This window comes from Alosa alosa, chromosome 7 (assembly GCF_017589495.1).
Source record: "Alosa alosa isolate M-15738 ecotype Scorff River chromosome 7, AALO_Geno_1.1, whole genome shotgun sequence".
NCBI classification, from domain to species: Eukaryota; Metazoa; Chordata; class Actinopteri; order Clupeiformes; family Clupeidae; genus Alosa; species Alosa alosa.
In genome coordinates, this window is record NC_063195.1 from 36,094,145 (window position 1) to 36,115,556 (window position 21,412).

Genomic DNA, 21,412 nt, shown 5'->3' on the forward strand with positions numbered 1-21,412 from the left:
TGGAACACAGCCAATGAGATTCCGTTCTCAGCCTAGACTCGCCTTTGAACTTTCATGATTGGTTGCGGATACAAAGGAAGTGTCCATATTTGGATTGCACAACGTTATGCAGGAAAAACAGAGCTTTCCAACTGTACTACTGTACACATGATATGTTTCATATCACAGTCGCGGTAGAGCATGAAACGTTAGAAGGCTAACTTTTGGTGAATTTAGGAGAAATATACAGGCGCAAGTGGACGAAATGTAATGAAATAAACACCTAAATGTGTAAATCGGACTTTCTTGTTGTAGTAGTGTGAAAGAATACATGCTAAGGTAGCAAATTAGCCCAAAATCTCGAAATTAACCAGTGCATGAAAAAACGATGTTTTCACCTGCCGTGTCTCGCCTTGAATCTATTTCCACATCTTTGAAAGCAAATTACAATGTTAAAATGTATAAGTATAAGTATATATACTCTTTTCATCCCGTGAGGGAAATTTGGAAAATGTGTGTCTATATATTTCACAGATGCTTTAAATCCCTTTCAGAAATCTAAATGTGATAAAATACAATGAATATAATCCCGGTAATTATAAAAAATAATGAAATGATGATTGCCAGAAATAATGGCAATAATAATACGGAAAGGCAAAGGAAGTTTTTTTTATCAATATAGTGCAATTCAGTATGCTTTATATAGACAAAAGTAAAAAGAACAGATGCAGAAAAACAAAATATGAAGAGTTTGGTTTCGAAACGCTGCATCTCCATTTTTAAAAACATAAAAAAGTCAAAAATAAGTCATTTAATTGTGTATTTCAGGTAATATCAATAAAATTGCAATTGTGTTGTTTTGATTGATAACTTGATTGATTGATTAAAGGTAAATCAAATAACAACACCCAATTACAGTTCTACTGGTTAGCCCCACTACCATCAGAGAAAAAGCCGAAGTGTTGGGCATATCTGTCGGAATGTCAGTGACGTTGGAAGTGGAGGTGCGGGGGGTGCGGTTGCACCAAGACACTGGTAATTTTCTGTGTAGACAGAACAATGGCTACACTGGACATGCAACTGTGTTCTGTTCCCAGAGCATGCTTTCTCTGTCAATGATCTGCAAGGTTAGGGCCTCCTCGACGAGGACATTGCTGGTCCAAGGATAATTTGTGGCACAATCGAATGGTATCATTGAAATGCGGACCGAAAAGAAAAAGATGCTAAACATTTTCCAGACCATTTCTGTCAAGCGGAAACTTTTTGCGCCAAGCGCCCCAACGTTTGATAACAAAACCAACGTTTGATAACATTTCAGCAAACGTGTTTGCTATGCGGTACATCTAGTTGCTTTTACGAGACCCATTTGCTAGCATCGTAACGGAGACCTAGACATTAGACTTGACAGGTTTGACAGATTTTAACCAGACATTTTCAGCCCAGAAGGAAAGGAGGGCAACATTTATATTGAAGTTGTGCTGCTGGGCCAGTATTTGGCAGCAAAACAGTAAGCATCTAAACCCCACACACATTTTTTTAGCACCAGCCACCACTGATAAGCAAGGTGTTGTAAATGAGGCCCAAGTGCTTTTTGTGGACTTTTGTCTTTTTCATCTCTGCTTTATTCCCTGAGGAAGAGGCCTGTCAGTTCCTGTAACATTAGAAGTAATGGTCAAAGTATCGGTATAGCACTTATGTCCTTGTTGACAATTTGTGAAACTTCTTTTGGGTCTGTAGCTGTTTTATAAGCGATGTCTGATAAAAATACTCATTGCCTTCACTGATAGTTGGAGTGGTATTTCAGGTTGTTCAACTTCAAAGACCCACTGGACTTAGATCTACATTGTGTGCTTAGCTCTACTGGGTCCTGTTTAAACTGACACACAAATCATGCATTTATTGTCCACTAGGAGAGTAGTGAAGAAGGGAGAGCAAATTATACATCTGCTTGTCCTTGTCGTAAAAAGACTTTAAGGCTAAACATATCTCTCATGACATCAAATACACTGTAGCTGGGCTTGAGAGTGCATGGTGTCCTTCTCATAATGCTCAAACGTCTGTGCCACGTCAGCAGTGACAATTTATCCGGCCACTTACAGTCTCAGATGTTAGTGTGCCCTGCTGATGGATACAGTAAGTTGCTACAAGACCAGTCAATGACACAAGGGGTACATGTCAATTCTCCTTTCCTTCCATCGTTCCTACCTTTCTTCCTGCCTTCATTCATTCCCCATGCCACATTCTAGCCCCTCCCTCTGATAAAACATGAAGGAGATAAGGAAGAATGCAAGGAGGATGGAGGGATCCAGGACATGCATGAGAAATGAGATGTGCTGCTCACTCAAGCATCACTTTTAAGTGACGTCAATTACTGATGACACAGCAGCATTACCTTTTGCAAGACTTAAGGGCCTGTCGTATTATACAGCATTGAAGAAAAGACTTCAAGATCAACATCCTGTGAATTGTAATGCGATGACGAGTCAGATATGTTTTGTGGTTCAGAAAGATATTTTGTTTGTGTGTGTGTGTGTGTGTGTGTGTGTGCATACGTTTTTTGTCAATTGCAGCCTCCAATGGCAGTGCCTCACCGGATTCAGTCCATCAGTAGAAATGCGCGTGAGGAGAAGACACTCTCTGAAATTAACTGTAAGTGTTTGCAGTACTGATCATGCTGATAGAACACTTATACCCATTCCATGATAATTAAGTACAGTCCACTAGGGTTTTTGGCTTGCTGGTTAAGGTGTTCTTTAAACTGTCAAAATTGATCACTGATTAAGTTTTCTTTGACTAGCTTACTTTTTGGAATAGACCGAATTCTACGTACATCTGAGTTAAACACTCTTATGGTTTCCTCCCTACAGTGGGCCAAGTTAAGTTTGACCCTCCATTGCGGAAGGAGACAGAACCTCATCATGAGCCGGTGAGTGACCGCTGGTGGGACTTTTTCTTTTTTGTCTCATCACCCAACATTTCTTCTGTATCTTCCACCTCTTTGTACGCTCAATAAATGGGTTTAATAAATATTGCTTTACAGCTAATTACCCTACAAATATTGGCAAGACTAAATAGTACACAAAAGAGAAGGTGTGTGTAACTGAAATCATAATCTGTTCAGTTCACTACCCAATTTTTGTTTAAGAATTTTATTCAACTAATTAATGCCTATGCATTTTTTCCCATGTAGAGTTCATTTGCTTTTTGTTGCTTTGATTTTTTCCCTGTCAGCTGCTATTTTGTACCAATATATGAAATGTGATTTCTTGGTCTTTTTGCAATAGCTTGACCCAGATGATTTTTTGGACTGTGTGGAAGAGATCTACTACACTGCAAGATCTAATTTGGTATGCTTTTTTCTCTGTCTTTCTTGTGTCCTGCTGCATTTTTGAATTATTGCCTTTTGTGTTTTACTTGTGGAATATCTATTACTTCATGTTTTCTTCTTTTTACATTTCTAATGGACATGGAGTTAATTTCTGATAATTTCCATTTTTCTACAGCAACTCATTGTTGAGTTAGACCTAAAGGTTATGTTTAATTAATCTCTCAGACTGTCCTCTGCTTTCCAGTCTTTTCCTATAACTGAGGGGCAGTCGTGGCCTACTGGTTAGGGCTTCGGGCTTGTAACCGGAGGGTTGCCGGTTCGATCCCTGACCAATAGGAAAGGCTGAAGTGCCCTTGAGCAAGGCACCTAACACCTCACTGCTCCCCGAGCGTCGCTGTAGCAAGGCAGCTCACTGCTCCGTGTTAGTGTGTGCTTAACCTCACTGTGTGTTCACTGTGTGCTCTGTGTGTTCACTAATTTACGGATGGGATAAATGCAGAGACGAAATTCCTTGTATACGCAAGTATGCTTGGCCGAGAAACCGGATTTATATTTTACATTTACATAACCTGACTATATTTTACATGAGAGCATGGTCCTTTAAGTAGGCACGTTTCTTTCCTTCTCTTTTCAGTGATCAAAGTCCCTTGAGAAGAGAGCAGGGCAGCCTATGTTTACAAGGTCACAACAGGACCCTATTCTTATGCCTCATCACCAAGACCTCTTTTACATTAGAGAGAGATTTACAGAGTCAAATTGAGGGAGTGAAAAGTAAAGTTGAATGAGACATTTAGCTAAGGTGTTCTGTTGCTCTCTTGAAAAGGTAGTGCTATCTAGGTGCCTCGGAAGGTATTACTGTGATAAATTCAGACACCCCTGTGCCTCTCCTCGTCTCTGGTCACCATCTCCTATCTACTGCTAGTGCTTGTAGCCCTGTTCAAGTCACACATTTCATAAGTGATCAGAGGGATTGTGGTTACATGTATCTTCAATCTGGATCCACTGAAAGGAATATGCTGCATGTGAGTTTGACTGAGTTGCCTACGAGTTGAAGTAAGAGAAATGGTCCAAAACTAGACATGGCCACTGAGCCCGAAAGCTTTAGATGTTCTGTCAGGTGTTTCCTTCTCTGTCTCCTCTATAAAAAGGAAGGCATCAGCATGAGCACATCCAGTGAATAGTGATATGACATTTTGCTGTGTTAGGGGAATTGCATTGTGCTAATCTTGGAATGGGGAGGGGAAGAGAAATCAATGTGGTTTAACATCCCTGAGTAGCCAGTGATTCTCTTTTATGATATTGTCTGGCTAGAGGACTGAGCAGTGAACTCATCTCATCTGTCCATGATTAGAGTGTTCATAGGCCATCATAAAGTGCAGAAACTGTCTCACTAATCATCTGGATAAATGCATCCTTCTTTGATACCAATGTCCCTTTTTAAAATGTACTTTAGATCTGTCTTCTTCATCATGTCATTTCTTCTCATATCACCACATTAGAAAATCACTTGATTATTTAATGTTCCACTTTTCTATTTCATATAATCTTATCTTTCTCAGGAACTTCAGATGGATTATGGACATGCATCCTCTTGTGGTTCCTTTCTTGGAGGGAGTATGTAAGTCACACTGCCCTAAAGTATCGTATGACTGACCAACTGTAGTTCACGTTCCCTGTTAGTCGGGGGACCAATGGTGAATTGAATAGTGAATTTTATTGTTCATTCATTACCCCACTCAAGGTTATATCTGCTTTGGAACCAGGAAATATTAAAATGCTAACACCAAATTTCTGTTTGGCTACTTCACCAAATTACAAGATCACACTGCACACTCTATTCAAGTCTGTGGTGAAGTAGCCAAACAGAAAGTGAGCTCATATCTCAGCTAATCTTTTTTTCAACTGACATGAAATTAGCAGTTTTCATGCCTTGATCTTGACATGAAGTTTCCATGGCAGATCCTGCTCTCCTCCTGCTGATCTGCTTGAGCCCCATATGTTAAATATCAAAACAATGTTACTTTCATAGTAATTTCTTCACAAAGAGAAACTGCTCACAGAACATTATGTCAATTCCTTTACTCCAACCCACAACAATTTATAATTTCTGGCATGTGACAATATTTCTAATTTAGATTCTTGTATTGACATGTGTGCTAAATTAGTTTCACTGTGTTGTGTTTTACCTAAGTGTCATAATTTTAGCTTTCTTGTCTTTATCTATGATAGGGTCCGCAATGCCTCCTTGGAGGACAATAGGGAAGACCATGATGATTCTACACAAGATCCTGAGGATGATTATTGGGGTAGAAATAGTGATAAAGAACAATCACAGTAAGTCTTTCAGATTTCACATTCTTTATTCGTCTTCTTATTTACCTCATAATCCTTAGCTATCCTCCAAAATGCCTTTATGCTAAACATAAATATTTTGTTATCCACACCCATCATATGGTGGATTCTGAAGATTCTGAAGTTAAATCTGACTGGACTCTGAGATAGTGTCTAATGTCCACTCTTGCTGGATTAGAAATGACTAATGGTAGCCTGGCTGTTACAAAACCAGACATAGTTGTTCATGAATGTTCTCAGGCTTATAAAGCCATACAGTAGAAGTGATGGAAGATATTTTGGTTGATTTAAATAATTGATGTAGAAATATCACCTTACCATGACTACACAGATCAGAAACCCTGAGCAGCAGTCAGCTGAGATTCAAAGTCTGCAAATCGTTTGTGTTCCCAAAAGTGTCATCAGTGTCCTCTGGTGGACAAATGAATCTAGTTATTGTTCCGCACAGAGTTTTACTTGGTTATCTCTTAAAGTATAGGAATCTTTGCCTGGCACTGTCAGAGTATGCCACATCATGATTATAATTTGCTCTGTAAAGTAGTATTAAGATAAGATAAGTTATGCTTTATCTTTATCTTTACATCAAGTTGTAGGTTTGTTTGTTCGATGATGACAAAAATGAAATGTTATGGTTATTGTATTTAGCAGACACTTTTGTCCAAAGCGACTTACAGAATATGATCATTATAATAGTTAAAAAAAAAAAAAAAAATGAAGTTGGTAAGCCTACAGCAAAATAATAATGATATAGCAATATCAAATATCAATAATGATGGGTGCAAATGTCTTGGTCTGGTACGGGAGATATCCCCAGAGTTACTTTATACTGGATGAGTCACTTTCTATTTAATTTGCATTAATATTCTTTACTTGTGTTTAGTGCCCAACATACTTCCATATGACCAGGAAAGCAGTCAGTGTGGGCTTCTTTTTTATCAAGTTCACAATCTCTCCATGAGAATGTTGCTAGTTTGTTACACTGTAATAGCAACAGATACCAATAAATATTGTCTTTGTCAAACATTCAGAAGCATGGTAATTCTAAATATATTATATATTCATAATATAATTTTAAATGTATAGAGTGGGCCTTTTCAAATGATTAATTACCTACAGAAGTGTAGTACTCAGCAATACATTTTATACAGTCTCCCAAGAGCTCTCAGAAATTACTCTGTTGTAGTTTGTGTTTCAACGGGGCTACACCAGGTGCGCAACTGAAGCGTTCCGTTCGCAAAGTGTATTTAGCAACAATTAGCTTCCTCTAGAAACACACCACTACACGAGATGAGAGAGTGCTGCGCACATTTGAAAAAACTAGACCAGTTCTCCAAAACTATTTTACACTCCACAAACCGATTACTTCAGTTGTGTCCCTGTGTAACCCGGTTAAGTTCATAGGCCCAGATTGTTCACATTATGAAGTCCAACCTACTAACTCCCATCCCTTCTCTGAGGGCCTACCTCATCTGACTCATAGCAATTAAAGGTGCAGTGATTTTCTGCTGCAAAAGAATTGAAATGCTTCTAGATCGGCAAAGAGATATATCTGAAGGATACAGTAATAGTAAACAGCCTTTCATGTGTCTTCTGATCATGTTTGTTTGAGAATGTATCTGTGTGTGAGATATTGTATACATGTTTATAGATCATAATTGTAAATCTAATAGATTTTTCAGTTTTGACAAAACATTTTTACATTGGAGAAAGTGATTAGTGAAATCACTACATTACATACAGAAGCACAAACTCAGAGGACATTGTAAAAGTACAAACATAGAAAAACATAGACTTGGGTGAATAGATTGGCCTCATTGTCATGATACCTGAAGCCCCATTGTCATGATGCCCAATCCAGCTATTTGAGTCAGTGCCAAACCAATATCCAATATCAGTTTATTTGGGGTAGCGGTGCATCCCTACTGTGTATCACATCTTCATGCCTCAGGTATGAGACCAATTAGGCTGGTGGTACTTCATATTTCCTGGTATTTGTAACAATTTTGCTGTTACCCCAACAGAAATAAAGCATTCACCATGAGACCTAAAGTACCCCCACCACCACCTCCTCAGGTAAGCATGAAACAGAGCATAATGCAAATGAATGTTTATTCAGCTTCCTATGATCATTTGCACTCTTGTCATGCTAGAGTTTGAGTTCAAATAGATCCTGTTGTGTGGAGCATGTGCTAAGCATAGCATGAAAGTGGATGGGATCTACGCTTTGGTTTAACAAGCAAAGGCTGACATTTTGTTATGATTGTATTGTATTGAAAATACTGTGTATAAAAACCGTCGTAAAGATTTTCGCTGTTATCAAGTGTCATATTACAAAAGATGGCAGACATACATGGTGCTGAGAGTGAAAACAAAACATAATCTAGACTTGCCATTGAGGGAAAAATGTATGCCCTGAGCTCAAAAGGTTTGAGAACCACTGCTCTAGGTACACTGTAGTCAATCATAATGCTGCTAAGATCTGTTAACGTATTTTAATGATGTCCTCCACATTCCACATTCAAAGAACTTCACATCCCACTGCACTCACTGAGTGCTCATCAACTCACCCGCTAAGTATGAAGTTAGAAATATACTATGGCATAAGTGTTCATAATGAAAATTCCCAAAGGGACAATATGTGTAAGCATCTAAGTAAACAGAACATTTTCAGGGGGTGCTAAGTACTTGTGTTTGATGTTTTATGCCAGTGATTTTACATAGTTGGTTTAATTTGGGCATTATCACTACAATAAACTAAGATGTCTTTCTCTCAAGCTGTTATCTCTTTTAACAGACTGCAGCTAACTCTTTGCCTCTCGTCTCTCAGCCCAAGAGCATCTCCACCCCTCAAGTGGATCTCACCAGTGACCATGATGGCAACCATGACACTATCATGTGTTGTCCAGCCACGGACAGCCCCGATCTACCATCCGCCTGTAGCCCTCCTCAGCCATTATCCCTGCAAACGCCCCCACAAAAACTCAGCAGCTTAGGTAAAGAGAGTTAGCAGGATCAGATTGTGAATTGCCATTGCAACAGAAAAATAAATGCATTTGATCATAATTGAAAGTGGATCAGGACGAAAATGTTAACTGTAAGGCCAGCCACACCGTCCCATATCTTTGTCCTTGCAGTCAGGGGCGCAAGAGGCACGGGGGACGCGGGGGATATGTCCCCCGCAGTGCTGAAGAGACAGCCATCGTCCCCCTCACTTTTGATAGAAAAAAAAAAGCCTTATAGGTACGCTAAATAAATGATAACATATAGGATTTGTGCTAACTATGTAAAACTCCCCATTAACAGCATCACATCACTAACCACAGCCATCTACAGTACTGTAAGACTGCACAATCTCATATTCACTCTGTTGGATATCTGAAGCCAGTTTGTCTACTACAATCATAAAATAATCCTGGCTACTTGCTTAGCATAAATCATTCATCATCATCTTTATTTAGGTAGGCTATTCGAGGCAGGCTTTTTAAAATATTTCTAACCTGCATTTAGACATGCGTTTCGTTTGGAGCAGCATACCGGTAGGCTATCAAAAGCATTTTCGGTTTGGTTTGGGATTTAATTTACTTTTGGACTGTTTGATTATATTGCTAAATGTTGGGACTGATGGGCACTGAAATCTGGGAGATATTTGATGGTTCACTGTTATGTTTCATGCAGTTGAAAAAGTGTCGGGATTTCCACTGCTGTTTATTGCAAGACAAGGCAGCCCTTCATTGAATAGGGGTTGTTCTGTAAAAGAAACCTTTTTGCGTAGCCAAGTAGCCTAAATTGAGTTATTGTTTAATTATGCATGATTTAGTACTTTTTTTTTATAAAATTCGTAGGCTGGAATGCCTTGAGTCGCAACAATTGTGTTTAAATGTAGTAGGCTTTAGCCTCTGGCAATTAGCTCGAAAGGGGCAGCAAGAGAATGAGCTTGAGAACGTGTGTTGGAGACCCATGGTAGGAAAACGACTTTTCTTTGCCAACCATAGGCTATTAATCCAACCAACATAATACAATACAATACAACATAATAAAATATTAAGAAGAGGTGTTATTTTATTGACTTAAATCGAAACAATGTCTTCTAGTGGACTGATGGCAATTGTTGGTATGGTAGGCAATTGTAAACATAATTTGAGTATTTATGGTAGCCTAGTGCTCAACTCCTCCTGCTCAACATGACATTAGCTGTTATGATTATTGATAACAAACTCAACTAGCCTACTTATCAACTCGTTTTCACTAGCCTAACTGTAAAATACAAGTCTATCAACGTTTTTGTTCTACTGTAAGACATTTATTTCAAACATAATTTCAAGACACAAATTGGATACTTCAGTTACCTTGGAGCATAAATCCCAGAGACAAGCTGAGAATTTAGCGGTGTCACGTCTGCCTGTTACAGACGTGGGGAGCTCTTTGAAGCTTTGGATAATGTGATACAGTTACTACAGTAACAGTATTTTATTTTAATTCTTATGTATTTTTTTTTTTCAATGTTATAAATGCTTTGTTTAAATGCTGTTGAAACAAATAGTTGATTATAAAGGCAACTTTCTGTTGCAATTTTCTGTGTGTTCTGGACTGGTAACTTGTTAAGCCAACACTTGTTAAGTTCTAACGTTGCATAAATATTAACTGCAAACACACAGTGGAGAGTTGATTTGGTTTATGCCAGACAATTTAAGTAGGCCTAACTAGGCTATTTGATCATGTAGTCTATGTTTGGATCATAGGCATGATGATTCATTCATGGTTTCATAAAATATCAACATCCCATGTTGCTTTTTCCTACCATTGGCCCAAGTAGTGACCAGTATTCTACCATTGGCCCAAGTAGTGTGAAATAAATCTAAAATAAATAAAAGTAGAATTGCACATAGCAAGAAGCTGGTCTGAGGGCTGATCTGGCGTTGTGCTCATCTCACAGTTTTCACCATTTTTATCAAAAAATATTTTGAAAACAATCAATGGTATTATCTTAATGTTCTGGCAAGTTTAAAATATGATGGTCGAAAGTGGGCCAGAGGTGGTGATCTGATATCTGGAAATCTGATCTCACTATGGGTTTGTGTTCACAATTTGGTCCCCCTCACTTTCAAAATATCTCCTGCGCCCCTGCTTGCAGTAGTCTCTTGTCTCATTTAACGTCTGCTGCCCACACCCTTACTGGCAGTCTTTCAGTCAGTCTTTCATCCCCAGTCAGCTTCTATAGTATAGAATCTATAAAATCTATACATCCCCTCTCTGTTTTCTTGCAGAGTCAACCTCAGGTTGCTTTTGCGTTAACTGCTAGTGAGTTAGGTTTGAACACAACTCTACAGGAACAGGTTTACAGACCTACCATCTAGTTGTCCAAGCAACTAAAAGCAATGATCATTAGGTGAAAATAATTTTCATCACCACCCAGCACTGCTCTGCCCTCCAGTTGTGAGGTTGTATAGTACAGCACTGCTCTGTCCTCTAGTTGTGAGGTTGTATAGTACAGCACTGCTCTGCCCTCTAGTTGTGAGGTTGTATAGTACAGCACTGCTCTGCCCTCTAGTTGTGAGGTTGTATAGTACAGCACTGCTCTGCCCTCTAGTTGTGAGGTTGTATAGTACAGCACTGCTCTGCCCTCCAGTTGTGAGGTTGTACAGTACAGTACAGTTTTTAAACTTGTTGTTCTCTGGCCCCAGGCAATGGAGTGAATTTGACTGATGAGAGCAGAAAGAAGGAGACCTCAGGAAAGGAGAAGCCGTCTTCGTCTCCAAGTGATCCTGCACGAAAAGACAAAAAGGATGTTGTGGTATGGGTATTGTATAACAACTTTACACATCTTTGAATGGATTGATTTTTAAATGTTATTTGTAATTCATTACACCACCCCAAATGTTACTGTGAAACGTCTCTAATGGATTTAGCCTGACTCTGTGTAACTGATATTTCTATAGATACCTCTCAGCAATGGACTACCTCCAACTCCAAAAGTCCATGTAAGTGTTTTTGTAATTACACATGGCACCTACGCTTTTTACATATCTTCTATTTTTAAACTATACACATACATACATCTATGTAAAGTACCAGTCAGAGGTTTGCTTTATTTTTACTATTTTTACACTGTAGAAAAAAAACTCAAAATTATGACATAACACAAATGAGGCCCAAGATACAGTAGGAATGGTATCTCCCTGCGCTAACGGGAGCGCATGCACACTGTGGCCGCGCAGTAGGCAGAAGTGGGCAGAGCCAGGCTGTTGTTAATTAGTAACAGATTTGGTTAAAGCCGTTAAAGCAATACCTTAAAGGCCCTGTGCACATGTACCTGGATATTTTTTAAAATGGATAATTTTGGGGGCCTTTGGGCCTTTTGTCCACACATATTTTTAAAAATGCCTTCTAAATTGAAGATTTTTTAAACGCTGGTTTCCTTGGATCCATGTGGACATGCAGATGTCTGGGGCTAACTTGGTGTAATGATCATCAGATCAAAAGGGAAAGTCCAATAAATGTACTACATGTAAACAGTCTAGGTTCGGTAATACAGAGAGGCAAAGACAGGCAGAAGTATCCCAATGTTAAATCAAAAATCACAGTCAAGGTACACGATCCGGGTCAGTAACACACGTGTGGCAAGAAAGACAGAAATCCAGAAAACGTAATCCAAAACTCACGATCAATGTAACAGGCACAGTCAATCACTGGGAATCCAAACTCATAAATCAAAGGCTTAGCAAAGTTCTCAGACAAAACAATACCTAACACTGGGGCAGGGCAGGTAGAGTCTTTAAAGTCTAAAAAGAGTCTGTAGAGCCCGACCAATATTGTGCTGTTTTATCAGCCGATATTAGCTATTTGCCGATCTAATGGTATCAACGTAAATAATGGCCGATAACTATTTTTAAATTAAGTAAAGGACAGACAAATGGTGATCCTTCATCTAAATTTCCAGTATTGTCTTTCCAGCTTAACATTACATCTAACAGTAACATAAAGTTAGCATTGGTTGAGTGGGGGAGGCTAATTTGATTGTTGGAGTAGTTGTGAAACATAAACGTAGTTATATTTTAGGTATGAAAAAATAGGCATCCCTTCTATTCTCTAGCTGGGTCGAGGTTGCAGTGTGGTTCAAGCCTGAGAGACCTGAAAGACCTAATGCAGGAGCAGCAGTGAGCAGTAGCCTAAATAATAAGACCGGTCTAGGTTGTGTTGAACTGTTGTCAATTTAATTAATGATTGTCACGCATGAAGATGAGATTAGAGATAGCATAGTTTGAATAATGAAGTGAAACCTCTCTGACCTCCTAATAGCAATTAGGCAAATTTCTTTGATGATACAATGACAAACATTTACTACTTTACTATTTTGGACACTCTGCCATGATGTATTAAGGATATTCACTGTCGTATTGCCTATACGTATATAGGTATTTTGGCTACTGTCTTACTCAGTTTTTCACATAGGACAACAGAATGTCCCATTTTTACCATAAAGCGATGTTGACATTTACTGTATTAGCCGGTGGATAGATTAGAATTCAGCGCTGGTTGCATGTGATTGGTGTATTCAAATTCACTTCACTGGAGAGGTCCCTCCCATATCAGAGTCCCCACCTTGACGCAGCTTTCCGCTGGTAGATTCCTTTTTCCAACTTAGGCCCATGGAATTTGTATTTGTAGGTTTTGTCAAAGTATTTCTTTCTGCAATGTTTGGTCAACAATTCCTGGGACACCAGACCACCAGCGCACCTGGACCTTTGTTTGAATGTTAAATGAGGTTGATGAAGGTATTTTAGAGTATTTCACATTTATTTACGCTACAACCGCCCCATTTTACCTTGTTCTCTGATGTTAACATAGAAGGTATACAAACCTGCTCAGATGCTATTTTACAAGTCCATTTACACCCCTATAATTAGGCTGAGGAATAAAATGGCCCATTGCAGATATCTAACACCCCCTGATAGTTATCTGGCATTCAATTGCAACTTTTTTTTCTACAATTTTTTTTTTTGCTTGTTACATAACTCTTTGTTTTATTCCAAATAATAATAAAAAAATGACTGGTATTGTTTGTATGCATGTATGGATGTATGTATGGATGTATGTATCTATGCATGTAGGTACTGTATGCATATACCATGTTTGTTGGTGTTTTCTGTGCAGATGGGAGCTTGCTTCTCTAAAGTCTTTAATGGTTGCCCACTGAAAATCCACTGTGCCACCTCCTGGATCAACCCCGATTCTAGAGGTACTGAAATGTGTAATAAAGAGCTTAACATCGTATGTACTGTACATTCATCTACATGCTATATTTCTTTGTCTTTGTCTTACAACTTCACACTCGACACTGCACTGAATAGTTCTAGTTTTATGTAAAGTTGCTTGGATGAATAGTTCTAGTTATATGTAAAGAGAACACAGATTTGTCGTCTTCATATCCATAAATATATGGTCATGTCAGGCTGTGTAGTATAGGTCTATAGTCTGGGAAGGACCACACAGCGAAAATGCAAAGAAAGATTTCACTACAGCATTGACTGGGTCAAAAATATCAGTAAACATGCCAGCTGTAATCAGTTCCACTTTTACTATTGTTTGTTTGTGCAAGGTTTTTATATGCCTTTTAGGTAGTAAGCTTGCTAGTTTTTTTCTGGGAGCAACTTAATTTCAAAATGATGTGTTAATACTCCCAACAGAAGCAGAATCTTTATTCTTCATGTACAAAGAATTTTATTGGTGCCAGTATCAACATACAAATTAGGTCCAGAAAGAAGATCCTAAAAAGCATAAAAAGTGACTACACGAGCAAATTAAGTAAAAAAAAATGCAACAGATAGAGTGCATAAATGATTGTGATTTATAAATGTCCCATGATTAGCAAATATGCACACCATGCTTTACAAATGCAAAACACACCTTTGTGCTTTGTTTGTAAGTCATGGTGTTTTGATTTGATCAAACTCCTCACTGCTGCTTTAAAAATCAGACTACACAATATGTTGTGTATTGTATTTTAAAATAACGTAATATTAAATTAGTTATGCATTAATGGAATTATTTGTAATCAGATCAGTTAATCAGATATTTAATGCTCTTTCAGATCAACATCTTATATTTGGAGCTGAAGAGGGTATTTACACTCTAAACCTGAATGAATTACATGAAACATCAATGGAGCAGGTAGGTGTTTATTTTATGGCTAATGGGTTGCTATTATTGAAAATGTTTAATCTTATGTATAACAATCGGCACTAAACATCCAAATGCAATAAAAAAATTAGAAGTGAGTATTTACAAGGATTATGACTAATCACATTTGTGATAGCAGCACTGATTGTCAGTGCATTAAGCAGCTTAGTGCAGACAGCAGTGATTCAGTTGACAGATTTGGTGACTACTGGCAGCCGTGGCCTACTGGTTAGCGCTTCGGACTTGTAACCGGAGGGTTTCCGGTTCGAACCCCGACCAGTAGGCATGGCTGAAGTGCCCTTGAGCAAGGTACCTAACCCCTCACTGCTCCCCGAGTGCCGCTGTTGTTGCAGGCAGCTCACTGCGCCGGGATTAGTGTGTGCTTCACCTCACTGTGTGTTCACTGTGTGCTGAGTTTGTTTCACTAATTCACGGATTGGGATAAATGCAGAGACCAAATTTCCCCACAGGATCAAAAGAGTATATATACTTATACTATACTAATATACGGTCAACTGAATCTCTATCATACATGGGTTTTAAACATTGTAATGTCTCACCCTTAGTTGTTTCCTCGGAGATGTACATGGCTGTATGTCATGAATAACAGCTTGCTCTCAATATCTGGTAAGATTTTAGTGTAGTCTGTGATTATTAATGACCATACACATTATATAAGGTATGCACACATTTATATCAATATTACATCTATTTCTCATGTGAAACTGAAAACATTTATGTTACTATGTCTGATAGGAAAAACCTCACCTCAGCTGTACTCTCACAATTTGCGTGGCCTTTTTGAGCATGCTCGGCATGCCATTCCAACTCACAAATTTCCTGACAAGATTATTCCCAGGTAGCCTAAATATATCCATTTTATTTAGAAATTGTTTTACTCTCAAAAGTAGACTTGACTTGCAATTATTTTGTTTACAGGAAATACACTGTCTCCAATAAGATTCCAGACACAAAAGGATGCCAGAGGTGTTGTGTAGGCAAGTGTCTCGGGTGATATTTCTTGGGCAGTTACCTTTACACCAGACTATGAAAAACCTTGGCTTGCAATAGACTCATTTATTTTCAATATTTTGAAGCATGTTAAAAATTCTGAGAAATTTGTCTTCAGTGACTACAGTAAGTGATTTTTCATTCCACAGTAAGAAACCCATATACTGGTCATAAGTACCTCTGCAGTGCCTTGCAGTCCAGTATCATTCTTTTGGAGTGGGTCGAATCCATGCAGAAATTCATGCTGGTTAAGGTCAGTTTATTATTTTATTCTGGCTGTGGAACAGCAGTAATTTCTTAGCAAGTCCTACTGTCTGTCACTGGATGAAAAGGTTCTGTGTCTGGGAATATTTAAAATCGTATATTCATTGGTGTGTTTACATTGGTGTGTTTTCATACGGTGTATTTACAGGCATATTCAAGCTGAAATGTGCCAGCCATGTTAGTCTCATTTGACATGTGGACCATATCGTCTGTAATGGGTTCGTGCCCACATATGCAAAATAGACCAAACCAAAATATTGACCATATATCTGTCATGCACTATGTATTTACATCATATCCCCACCATATATGGGGCCAACCTTGCCTACAGACCATATGTGTTTTTCACCCTAGTACAGTTGTGAGAATAAGTTTATGAACCCATGCTAAAGTTGACTAAAAAGAGGAATAAAAAAATCATCTTTTGGAAATTGATTGTAATGCCTTAATTAGAAAAATGAGGAAAAATCGAACCCTTTAAGGACACCAATTTTAAACAAATAAATGTTCTTCCTTAAAATACAAGGGGCATAGGTATACACACCCCTAGGTTAAATTCCCATAGAGGCAGGCAGATTTTTATTTTTAAAGGCCAGTTATTTCATGGATCCAGGATATTATGCATCCTGATAAAGTTCCGTTGGCCTTTGGAATTAAAATAGCCTCACATCATCACATACCCTTCACCATACCTAGAGATTGGCATGGGGTACTTTCCATAAGATCATCTCTCAAAGCAAATAAAACCAGCTATTAGGCTAACTGAAATAAAAACCATGCCAATCTCTAAGTATGCTGAAGAGTATGTGGTGATGTGGGGCTCTTTTTAGTCAACTTTAGCATGGGTTCATAAACTTATTCTCACAACTGTATATGAATTAACACCTATTATTAACATGATTATACGCATGTATTACAATAAATATAAGCACTCTTGTTTATCTTTATATTGAGATGACTGTGTGGCTTAATCTGCAGGCATATAACTATTTTGTTCTAAGGAATCCATTGCTTAGAATAGGGGAGTGCTGGGAGGAAAGAATTTCATTTAATTAAACAAAATTTGCTTTCGGTCTTCTCTCTGAATTTCTCTGTAAATGATAAATAGTCCATGTATCAGTGTTGCATTAATCCCATGCATGTCGTTTGGCAATTGTTTTCCATTTATATCTCTATAAAATCCCATAAAACCAGACAAAAATTACAGCTTCTAATGTGGTTTAGGCTATAGTTGACCAAGTGCAGTGGGTGCTGAACTGAACTGGCTTAGCTCATTTTCATTTCATTACAATTTTTTTCTACAGAGCATTTTTTTTTCTTTTGACTTGTCTAGTCAGCATGCATTTTTTTTTTGTTGTTGTTGCACTGTAACAAAAGGGTAATTTAGTAATTACTCTATTCTCTATAGAGTATAGACTTCCCTTTACCCTGTCCTCTGGAGGTGTTTGAGATGCTGGTGGTCCAAGATCACCAGTACCCACTCATATGTATGGCTGTCAGCAAAGGCACAGAATTCAACCAGGTGGTTCGTTTTGAGACAGTAAATCCAAACTCCACATTATCATGGGTCACCAAATCAGGTATAGTATTAAGTCTTTTCATGTGCCAATTTTGTACTGGGTATTATGATCCTTGGCTATGCTGCAGTGTTTCTACTCGTGCAAAATAAGAGTTTTCAGTTTTTGAGGAATAATCAGCAACCATTGTGAAAGTATTGAAATGTTAAATTTGCCACTAGGAGGTGCATAGCTCCAGGACATTAGGACTAATTTGTGGTGTAGTGCCACCTAGTGTTTGACATCAATGCAAAAAATCTAGAGCTTCAATTGCAAATATCTTGTGATGAGAAGGTGCACACACACATTTGACACGTAGGTTAATTGCAATTTTCTTCGAATGTACACATTTTCTTCATAAAATTCCATGTGTATGACTACCCTAACAGTCTCTGGGATATGTGTATGATTACCCTAACACCTCCCCCCACACACACACACACATACATATACGCAAAAGCAAACTCACAAATGCATACATTCACCTACATGAGTTGCAAGAGTGGTTGATTGAGTAGGATATGAAGACATGAAGTGTGATTATTATTATTCATTTTTTTAAACAAATAGATGTTGTAATTTCCAGGGAGAAAGAGAGATTAGGAGTGTTTGTGTGTGTGTTTGTTTGTGTGTGTGTGTGTGTGTGGTCAGCAGTGGTGTAGTCTAGTTAGCGGTAGTGGGTACACTGTGATCAACACAGCAGTTTCTGGCTTTAAGTGTAGGCTGTAGTATTGCCCATGTAGACAGTAAAGTGCTCAGGGTGGCAGGGATTGTGGGGCACGGGTGTCTTTGGAGGAAAGTTTTTTTCCATTTCCAGCACTCAGACTGTTGCAAAATCTCATGGTTTACCAAAGCCACTTTCAATTTTGAAACTATAGCGTCATTCCTCTTGTCACTGATTGGACAGGTAATCTGCTGACCGATGGAACTATGGGGTTCCAGACTAGTATCTCTCTAAAAGGAGATCTAAGTAGGCGTAGCCAAGCTAGCGTAGTCCTGTGTATCACTTAGACTACACCACTGGTGGTCAGATCTTTAAGCAGCTAAGAGGTAATAGTAACTATGTGCCATGGAAGAGTAACACTTTATATCCAATAAAACTTCAAATAAAGCTGCAAGCAGCAATGACGGGGCCAAACAGCCTAATGGGCCAGAGTTACTATGGCAACTCAACGCTATTATATCATGTGACTGTCCAGAATCAGTGTGCTAAATTTCTAAACTTTTTACCAGACTACCATTTCTATGGGTTGCCATAGACTCCCATAGTGGAATAAACATGCATAATCATCATTATAATAATAATAACACCAGTAATAATTATAATAGAAAAAAAGAAAGGGTAGAAACACTATGGGTGCCTTCGATGCTTGGCCTCTAATCAGGGTGATTGTCCATTGTTGGCTGCAGTAATTACATTGAGGTTTTTGGTTTTTTTACCCAACCGATAACAAAATAGCCAGCCAATAATGTAATAACTTTTTACATTATTGGCAAAAAGTTATTACGTTATTGGTTCAGAAATTTTATCACATTATTGGCAAGATATCAATGGCTTTTTTACATTAAAAGTATTACATTATTGGCTGTTACTTCAAAAATCAAGATATATACAGAAAACATTTTCCTAGTTGTTTATTGACCCATACCCCCATGCCACTGAAACAAAAAACAAATCTGGTATTTTGACATGTGCTAGCAAGCAGGTTATCCATGGACCCATAGCTCAAAAGTATTGATCATTGTAGCACACAGTTATAGAAACACTGTTAATGCAATGTGGAGAGGTGAAACGAAAGATCCTTCAATTTATTCATGCTCACAAAACCTTTTTTTTTTTAATTATTTTGACATTCTTTGCATTTGTTTTCCCTCTCAGACATACCTCAGAGTTCTGTAATACAGTTAACTCAGCTGGATGGAGATACCATCTTAGTGTGCCTAGATCGTAAGTCCAAAATGTTTTATGCTAAAAATGTGTCCATATTAACAGTTAAAAGATGTTAATGAATGCTTTAGTTATCATATTATCATATTAATATTTAATTGTATTCCGTCTCCACCCATTTCCCCTCAGACTACATCAAAATAGTAAATTTGCAAGGCAGGCTGAAATCAAGCAAGAAACTATCAGCAGAACTCACATTTGACTTCCAGATCGAGTCTATAGGTAAAGGCTCTGTTTGCTAGCCTGGGTGAACCCAGACGAACCTGTTAGAAAATTTAAATTTGCCCTGCAGGTCCGTCTGGGAAGGAGCAGAACTTGCCATTTTACTGCTACCACAAGCGTAACCAGAAGTGAAATGAAACTTAAATTTGTGCATTAAAGTTATCAAATCGTTTCAGAAGTGCATATCTTTCTTGTAAATGAAGGCTTTAAATGCAGTTATTTACTCAATTTCGTAGAAACGTGTCTGGTTATTTAGTAATTCAGAAATAGATGTCAATGAGCTCCTTTCCAGACCAACTCGCAGAGCAAATTCAGTTTATTAACAGGTTTGTCTGGGTTCACTTGATTTTTATAGAATACTTTTAACAGTTTTTCAGTTGTCCTGATGTTTATTTTAAGTGGACTCTTGAATTGTATGCCTTTTAACGAATTCTTATGCATCTCAAGTATTCTTTTTGCCTTAGTTTGTCTTCAGGACAGTGTTTTAGCATTCTGGAGACATGGTATGCAAGGTCGAAGCTTCAGGTATAATGAGGTATGTCTGTCTTTAGTGTCTTGATTGAGTCTGATCATGAGTTTCATGCCATTGATTAACGTCATTTTCAAGTTGATGCCATGGTGTAGTGTTCAGACATCTTTCTGGTAGCTCTGCTAAGATTGAGGTTTTGCTTACTTTTTAAATCTTAAAGGTGCTCTAAGCGATGCCACACGTTTTTTAGGCTAAAACATTTTATGTCACTTAATGCAAACATCACCTTAAGATTTTATGTCACTTAATCAACCAACCGTTAGCTGTCTGTGTCCTGAATACACTGTAAAAAAACGCGATCTCTGTGGACAGCCCAGGCTCCAAGAACGGCAACAAAAATAACCTGGGCAAACCTAGCCCATGAAAACATAACAAACTGTTCCAGCAAATCACAGACGAGAAGCGCGTTTAGGAGAGTTTCAATTGCACGGGAGCAGCACGGGAGGGAGGGGGAGGAAGTAGCAAGCTAGCTCTCTGTTTTGTTTTAAAGTCAACAGAAGTGACGTTGCCCAGCATCGCTTAGAGCTCTTTATAATGATTACATGCTTATGACAGTGTAACATTTTTGAAAATCGGTGATCTTAAAGATGACATAGAATGGATGGAATGAAGTATTTTACCTCGTTTACGATCCATGCAACTTTGGTCCATCCAGTACATGTTCAGATGCTAGTTTACAAGCCCATTTATAACCCAATAATTAGGCTTGGGAATAAAAAGGCTCATTTTAGCAGGCATGTAGCACTCCCTCATGCTTATCTAGCATCCACATGAAAAAAAAGTGAGGTTCACACTGATTGGTTGCCTTTTAGGCAAAGACCGCTCACAACAGGCTCCAGCAAGGTCTACCTGAATCTCCAACTTTAAAGTGGTAACGTGTAATGTGTGGAATGAGGCAGTGATAAGAAGGATTGCATCACAGTCTGTATTTGCATCACACACATTGTTTCAGATGCGCCCGTTTTTTAAGTAATCATTTCAAAGTCTTTTTTGTAAGATTTTGAAATGATAGCAGGTGTGAAAAAATAGCCTTTTTTATTGCCGTT

The 21,412-nt window shown here is 38.2% G+C and overlaps 1 protein-coding gene across 1 annotated transcript in view; it reads left to right on the forward strand.

Moving 5' to 3' along the window:
* The window catches only part of map4k3a (mitogen-activated protein kinase kinase kinase kinase 3a), a 44,842-nt gene that overhangs the window by 20,749 nt on the left and 2,681 nt on the right, over positions 1-21,412 (forward strand). Inside the window, exons 13-31 of the mRNA XM_048248308.1 lie at positions 2,550-2,628; positions 2,847-2,905; positions 3,264-3,326; positions 4,867-4,925; positions 5,537-5,641; positions 7,681-7,732; positions 8,487-8,652; positions 11,341-11,450; positions 11,596-11,637; positions 13,811-13,895; positions 14,748-14,827; positions 15,403-15,463; positions 15,593-15,695; positions 15,776-15,834; positions 15,997-16,100; positions 17,520-17,691; positions 19,547-19,615; positions 19,745-19,837; positions 20,302-20,372. Coding sequence (XP_048104265.1) covers positions 2,550-2,628; positions 2,847-2,905; positions 3,264-3,326; positions 4,867-4,925; positions 5,537-5,641; positions 7,681-7,732; positions 8,487-8,652; positions 11,341-11,450; positions 11,596-11,637; positions 13,811-13,895; positions 14,748-14,827; positions 15,403-15,463; positions 15,593-15,695; positions 15,776-15,834; positions 15,997-16,100; positions 17,520-17,691; positions 19,547-19,615; positions 19,745-19,837; positions 20,302-20,372 — 1,632 coding nt within the window. The remainder of the gene's footprint in view (positions 1-2,549; positions 2,629-2,846; positions 2,906-3,263; positions 3,327-4,866; positions 4,926-5,536; positions 5,642-7,680; positions 7,733-8,486; positions 8,653-11,340; positions 11,451-11,595; positions 11,638-13,810; positions 13,896-14,747; positions 14,828-15,402; positions 15,464-15,592; positions 15,696-15,775; positions 15,835-15,996; positions 16,101-17,519; positions 17,692-19,546; positions 19,616-19,744; positions 19,838-20,301; positions 20,373-21,412) is intronic.